Below are 7529 nucleotides of genomic sequence, written 5' to 3'. Positions count from 1 at the left end.
TCATATTCACATTTTGGTATTTTTGGTGCATTAATCTGAGGGGGGCGGTTCAGAATGAATGTGCATCTACCCCCGCACATGAACAGTAAATTCAACAGATATAGCAAATATTTCTTTAGAAAAGACTAAAACTTTTCGACACCAAATATGCTCGAGTTTTCTGGGTGCTTGTAAATTTCATGGTGAGATGGCATCGGAGGAGCTCAATATAAAAAACACAAAACTGAAGCTTGGAAAACTTGAGCAATTTCAAATGTTTTGAAGCTCTATTTGTTTGGACGAAACTCCTCACGAAGTCATCTCGACATGAAACTTTGCAACCACCTAGAAAATTCGAGCAAATTGGCGTCAAAAGATCTCAGGTTAGTTTTTGAATTTGTTTGATTTTTTTGAATTTACTGTTCAAACCGAGAGTACATAAGCTCGGGCTCAGCTATGAATTATCGCATTAATCTTTATTTTTAAATTATGTTTGATTTTGTTCGAGTAGATTGATTTTCTAATTAATTCAGTGATTACGCAATCAGTTGCTTGTGAGCATTGCAATGAATTAGTAGTTGTGCCTACTAGAGCGTGTTTTGGAACATGGGTACACCAAAACCCGCTCCCTAACGACATATTTGTAGGTTAGAATTGTCTTCCTAAAAAACATCATTCACATTGGTTTTTGTTAGAAACTTACACATGTAAATTTTAAGAAAATAATATAACCCATTTTTGTAACTTAGGTGAAATCGAGAGTGCTCCTTTTCATGTCGGTTGCAAATAGCCATACTATGATTATATACATGGGTAAGTTCGAACTCATGGTATTTTCTACAATTTTGAAACATACAAATACATTTTTTTTGTAAGTTATAAAAGGTGGTAATACTAAATTTTAGGATTGCTGTAGTATCATGTTTCCAGTTCTTTTTTTTTACAACGGACGCCCCCTTTGATTCCCATTCAAGAAACCACTAAGTTTTAAAGAGTCATACAAAACATAAGCAAAGCGAAGACAATCTTCTTACCTAAATAGCTAGTTTACACTAACTTATTTCTCTCGAACATGCAAGCCTGACACGACTAGGCCCACTTCAACATGCAGCAATACATAGAAAAAGCCCACCACAACATACAGACAAGCATGAGTATTATGCTATTAATATTTAATAACTATTCTACAGCTATTTAATAATCAAACACAACAAATCACATGTATATTTAATTTCATTTCTCATATTAGTACTATGATTTTTTCTATGCTCCACACAAGCAAATATCACCAAAATATATTGGGAAATATTTTCGCAACAATGTGTGTGGTACCATTTAGTCCTACTAGTATTTATGTTGTTTCGATTTAGTCAGTCAAGTAGAGAAGAATTGAGCCAATCCATACATATCATTTTGAACATGTCCTAAGTGAAAGTTTTAAAACTTTGACCAGAATTATATTTTCAATTTTTAGATCGAGACCTTCTAAATTAGTCAGATGTTTAGATTTGTCTCATTAAGTACATTTATAATACAATTTTTATGTTATATATATATATATATATATATATATATATATATATATATATATAGGTAAAACTGTGTCTATCATAGCTTGCCACAGAACTAGTTAAGCCTTGCTAAACATTTAACGGTTTAAATGTAAGTAAAAAATATGAAATAAATAGGGAAGCCTCACTCCAATATAATAAGATGATCCAACGGCGTGATTGTGAAAATATGCATTTATGCATCCCCAGTGAAAAAAATAAGCATTTCAGCTCACTGCAGGATCAATATATATTGAAACATTTGTTCTTTTTGTCCAGGACACATGCAGTCATATTTTTTCAATCCATCCGTTGGATCATGTTATATTGTAGGTGTGTTGGTTCAGTATTTGTTTCAGGATTTCAGAGAACTTTTACATCGTTGAAAACCTTAACATTTTTTTGCTACCATCGGTGGTACTTATCACCACTTGAGTTTTGTATCTTGCGTGTAGTATCTATCAAATCCGAGAGTATACACGTGTAGTATATAGTATATAAGAATGTTTAGACAGTATATACACTATGTCTTAGGTAGTATGTATCATATTTTAAGTATGCTCCTTTTTATGTACAAATATGTACGTATTTCACAAATATAATAAAAACCAAAGTCTAACTTGCAATTTTTTCATGTAACTCACTTTGAATTATTTTATATATAGTATATGAACAACCCTAATTTCAACGTATTTTGTCCAAAAATTTACACACTTGTGTGTTATGCCTTCATCTATCTTTGTAATTTTTTCAGAATTTTTTAAAATGTAAAAATATGAATTTTTCATGAATTTTGAATTTTACATTTGAAGGTCTCCATGAAGCTCGGCCTACAAAAGCAGTTTCCGAAAATAATGGTCATATAAATATCTAGAAAGTCATGCTAGTATGCAAATGATATGTATTTGTAATATGGAGGGAATATATATGACACTGGAGATGCCCAGGAGGCCAGTACATATACCAAAGTCCACATAAACGTTTGATATGTGCCCGCCAACTCTCTTTTGTGACGTGCACGCCGGAGGAAGAAGCTGGCATCACGAGAATCTGCACGGGACGCCGCAATAATGTTTGTAGGCAGCCTGTCACCGGTTCCTCCCTGCATCAACAGTGCGCAATCATCCGTTGATTGATGCATCAGTTTCACAACTTGCTGTCCGATATCCAGCTGCTTTTTTCCCCGATGGGTATCCAGCTGCTTTTGTTGGTGATGCATCAGTATGCGTCGTCTCTCGAGATTGTGGCACCCCGATTGGAGCAAAACGTGCTTGGTCTAAAGCATGTGAGTGGACAGCTCACTGTCAAAAAACTACTATTACAGTCTTTGATCTGCGTGAGAAGGCTAAGAGCCTAAGACAATTACTTTACTCATTCAGTCAGATCAAGCAAAGCAAGCGACAGTTTAATCGGTATGTATATGCTGTTCCCTGTTCAGTACCGATACATCTCGATCTCGAGTGCTCTAGTCAGCAATACAACAGATATGAAATGAATTGACTTTTGGCTGAACTTACAAAATGAAACTCATCATTTAGCTATACCCCCACTCCACTCCACTGAAGCCTATGGAAACGGTACCACACAAACCAAGTAACCAAACAATCCAGAAAAACGCTCTAATCCTGCAGCTGGTCGAGCGCCTTGAGGAGGAAGGGCTTGAATCTGGTGACGTTGACCATGACGTCCTGCTTCATGATGATCTCGGCGAGCGCCGGCCAACCCTGCGCGTGGATCTGCATGGGGTTCTTGAAGACGTAGTGGTCGCGGGAGTACTTGTCCTTGAGCGTCGTCTCCTCCTCGGACACGTAGTACTCGACGTACCGGAGCTGCATGTCGCGCGCCGGCTGCCCGTAGAAGTTGGTGGCCATCCAGTCCATCTTGCCCCACGGCACGATCTGCACCAGCACGGCGCCGGTGGGCAGGAAGATCTGGTTGGTCAGCCCGGCGCCGTGCACCGCCAGGAGCACGTCGGCGGCGTTGACCGTCTCGGCGAAGGCGCGCACGTCGGCGCCGGCCTCCGCCACGGTCACCTCGAAGCCGAGCTCCTCGCAGAGGGCCTGCACGGCGCGCAGGTTGAGCAGCTTGCGCGTGCCCTTGCGCTCGATCATGAGCATCTTGGGCCTGACGGCCATCTTCTCGCCGAGCACCGCCGGGGCGTCCCGCGGCAGGCCGAACGCGCGGCGGAGGAACCGGTTGTAGTCCACCATGGTGTAGTTGTGCGGGTTGCGGGTCGGGTGCGGGCCGATGATGAGGTCGCGGTCGCGGTACAGCCCGAGCTGGCCTCCGGGGAAGCAGTGCACCTCCTCCTCCTTGTCGAAGTTGATCACCTCGTAGTTGGACAGCTTCTTGAGCAGCGGCGCGAACTTGGTCACCCACCACGGCTTGTAGTTGGTGATGAGGAACTGCACCTCGCCGGCGAAGTGCGCCGTGGAGAGGAAGAGCGGGATCATCACGTCCGTGTTGTCGTGGAAGAAGTTGTCCGTGTAGCCGGCCGTGGAGAAGACCACCGCGGGGACGTCGTGCCGCCGGGCGCACGCCGGCGCGGACACGGGCGACGCCACGGACTTGATGGTGACCTCCACGACGCCCGGGAGAAGGAAGGTGTCCTTTCGGGCGTACGGCCGGATCTTCTTCTCCCCGTTGTCGTCGAACGGGCCGGCGCCGGACGGGTTTACGAAGAACATGGTCTTCTCCTTGGGGCTGACACGGACGTCGCCGGTGAGCTCGCACACGGACGGGCGCGCGTAGGGGAAGCCCTCATCCACGGCGTTCTCGTCGCAGGTCATCTTGGCCTTGGCCTCTTCTGTTTTATCGGCACCATCTGACCAAAATACGGATCATAAGTTCATACTATGTATACGAAGTACTATTCGTAAATGAACTACTCCTACTAGATTAATATACCATGGAAGAGGGGATTAAAGCTAAGTTCAGACTAAGTACGAAGTAGTGTACTATTTGTACACGAATGAATCAAATTACTAGTAGTATACATCATGGAAGAGGGGATTAAGAGAATTAAAGCTAAGCTCTTTGGGAAATCATCATCTATTAAAGGCAAGATCTGTATTTTTCATTTCATTTTAAGATCCCGGATTCAGGTAGAGACAGAAAGAAATGGAAAAGAACTCACCTGGCTTGGTTACCGCGGTCTCCTCTTTTTGGGTGCTTTTTGTCTCCGCTGGGGTCTCCTCCTCCTTTTCTTCGATCTTTGTTTCTTGTGGAAAGCCGGGCTCTTTCGGCTCCGTGCCGCCTCCAGCGAGATCTTCCCCGCCCTCGACTTCGATCTTCTTCTGGACCGGCACGGCCTCCTCCGTGCTGGGCACCGCCGTGGAGGCGGGCGGGGCGTTCTTCATCACCATGGACGTGCTCTCTGCAGCGACAATTTTTCTCAATCAGCAAGCTTGAAAAACCAAACAAGCATCAAGAAGTCGTTCCTTCGCGAAGAAATGGATCCGAGCTGCTCACCGAAGACCGGCGAGTAGATGGCGAAGAGGCGGGCGAAGGAGATGTAGGTGAGGAGGGCGAGGCAGCAGCCGGCGACGAGCCCAATCCCGAGCTTCTTGGGCTCGATCCTGCTCAGCTCCTTGGCCAGCCGCGGCTGCCTCCGCTCGCCGGGACCGACCGGCGGCTTGGACCCCCGCGCGTACGCCGTGGACGCCATGGAAGATCACCCAACCCAAAACAACACACGGTCACGACCGACGACCGATTCCCCGGACAGCGCAAGAGAACAAACAAAACAAGCACACCCCGAGGCCAAGCCCCCCGATATATCGGCCGGCCGATCGCCACCCCCGCCACCGAACCGCGACTTTCTGTTGTCTTCTAAAAAAGCTTATTGGATCGGTGGCACATACAGGCCGGGGTGACAGTAACATGTAGGCGATGATTGGACTCTTCCTGGAACGAGTAGTATAATTCGTTTTGTTCGTTTGGCACGGGGGAGGCGGCTTGCTTCCTTCCTTCCTCCCCGATTCCTTGCTTTGACTCGTCCGCAACTGCAAGCTGTGAACAATAATTTGGACTTGGCACCTAATCCCGTCGTGGACAGCAGGGGATTATTGGGTTGTCATTGTAGAACGACAAGTTATGGCTGTGCAATCGCGATGTATTGATCGGTGCACCAGGCACGTATATATAAGTACAGAGGTGGGCCACAACCTCAACTATACAAGGAAAACAGGATGTGGGCCCTACACACACATATACACGTACACAATATACTCAACACCCCCCCGCAGTCGAAGCGGTGCCAGTGACGCAGAGACTGGAACGAAACTCCTCAAAGGTGGAAGTCGGCAGTCCCTTCGTCATCACATCAGCGAACTGCTGAGCAGTCGGCACATGGAGAACCCGCATGCGTCCAAGAGCCACCTGCTCGCGCACAAAGTGAATGTCCAGCTCGATGTGTTTCGTCCGGCGATGATGAACAGGGTTGGCGGAGAGGTACACCGCAGAGACGTTGTCGCAGTAGACAACCGTAGCCTGGGAGACATCGTGATGTAGCTCCTGAAGTAACTGTCGAAGCCAGGTGCACTCGGCGACAGCGTTGGCCACAGCTCGGTACTCAGCCTCCGCGCTAGAGCGCGAAACCGTGGGTTGTCGCTTGGACGACCACGAGACGAGGGAAGGACCAAGGTAGACGCAGTAGCCAGAGGTGGACCGACGAGTGTCGGGACAGTCGGCCCAGTCTGCATCGGAGTAAGCCACCATCTCCAGAGAAGTGGACGCCGTGAGTGTCAACCCAAGGGACATCGTGCCGCGGATGTAGCGAAGGATCCGCTTCACGAGAGTCCAGTGAGAGTCACGAGGGGCGTGCATGTGGAGACACACCTGCTGGACAGCATACTGAAGATCCGGTCTGGTGAGAGTCAAGTACTGTAGGGCGCCGACAATAGACCGGTAGAATGGAGCATCCGACGCAGGCGAACCCGCAAGAGCAGAAACCTTGGCCTTCGTGTCAACAGGAGTAGCAACCGGATGGCAGTTGAGCATGCCAGCGCGCTCAAGAAGCTCATGGGCATACTTCTGTTGATGAAGAAAGAAACCGTCCGGACGCCGAACGACCTCAATGCCAAGGAAATAATGGAGAGCACCCAGGTCCTTGATAGCGAACTCGTCACGCAGCCGGAGAGTAATCTGCTGAAGAACGGCTGCGGAGGAGGCTGTCAGGATGATGTCGTCGACGTAAAGCAGCAAATATGCAGTCGTGTCACCGTGGCGATAGACAAACAGTGAGGCGTCCGAGCGAGTGACGCTGAAGCCTAGTGTCTGAAGAAACCCGGCGATCCGCTGGTACCAGGCGCGGGGTGCCTGCTTGAGCCCGTAAAGAGAGCGCAACAGCAGACACACATGGCCGGGGAATGAGGCATCGACGAAACCGGTGGGTTGCTCACAAAACACCTGCTCCTCAAGATGGCCGTGGAGGAAGGCGTTGGAGACATCCATCTGGTGAACGGGCCAGCCGCGAGAAACGGCGAGCTGGAGGACAGTGCGGATCGTGCCCGGTTTGACAACCGGGGCGAACGTCTCCGTGAAGTCAACTCCAGCGCGCTGGCGAAAACCGCGGACCACCCAGCGAGCCTTGTAGTGCTCAAGTGAACTGTCTGAGCGGGTCTTATGATGGAAGACCCACTTGCCGGTGATGACGTTGGCGCGAGGAGGCCGGGGAACCAGAGTCCAGGTGCGGTTCCGTTGGAGAGCGTCGAACTCTTCCTGCATCGCCACAAGCCAGTGAGGATCACGGAGGGCGGCGCGGGCGGACGCAGGAATGGGTGACGGCTCCGCGGCAGAGGCGGCGAGGACGTACTCGTCACGCGAGTAGCGGAGGCTCGGGCAGTGAATGCCGGCGCGAGCACGGGTGACAGGACCGGACGGTGCCACCTGTGCCGGCGAGGCGGCCGGCGAGGTGGCCGGCGAGGAGGCCGGCGAGGAGGCCGGCGTCACAGCTGGCGTCGCGGCCGGCGATAGAGCCGGCGAGGCGGCCGGCGACGG

At 49.0% G+C, this 7529-nt stretch overlaps 1 protein-coding gene across 1 annotated transcript; it reads right to left on the bottom strand.

The window, feature by feature from the left end:
- Positions 1-2911: 2911 nt before the first annotated feature.
- LOC119337521 (beta-1,2-xylosyltransferease XAX1-like) lies at positions 2912-5466 on the bottom strand. The gene is made up of 3 exons (XM_037609684.1): positions 5001-5466; positions 4666-4905; positions 2912-4353 (listed from the first exon to the last, which is right to left on the bottom strand). Exons 1-3 carry the CDS (start codon positions 5194-5196, stop codon positions 3149-3151), a joined length of 1641 nt encoding a protein of 546 aa, XP_037465581.1. The 5' UTR covers positions 5197-5466; the 3' UTR covers positions 2912-3148.
- Positions 5467-7529: the final 2063 nt, after the last annotated feature.

This window comes from Triticum dicoccoides, chromosome 7B, assembly GCF_002162155.2.
Source record: "Triticum dicoccoides isolate Atlit2015 ecotype Zavitan chromosome 7B, WEW_v2.0, whole genome shotgun sequence".
In the NCBI taxonomy this organism is placed as follows: Eukaryota; Viridiplantae; Streptophyta; class Magnoliopsida; order Poales; family Poaceae; genus Triticum; species Triticum dicoccoides.
The sequence above is the reverse complement of the archived record's forward strand: the minus strand, read 5'-3'. Positions and strand labels throughout refer to the sequence as shown.

Excerpts from the sequence above, each read along its gene's own strand:
- LOC119337521 (XM_037609684.1), bottom strand. The coding sequence starts at position 5,196 with ATGGCGTCCACGGCGTACGCGCGGGGGTCCAAGCCGCCGGTCGGTCCC. Across the intron at positions 4,906-5,000 it reads CATCTACTCGCCGGTCTTCG|AGAGCACGTCCATGGTGATG; the intron begins GTGAGCAGCTCG and ends TTGTCGCTGCAG. Across the intron at positions 4,354-4,665 it reads GACCGCGGTAACCAAGCCAG|ATGGTGCCGATAAAACAGAA; the intron begins GTGAGTTCTTTT and ends TATTTTGGTCAG.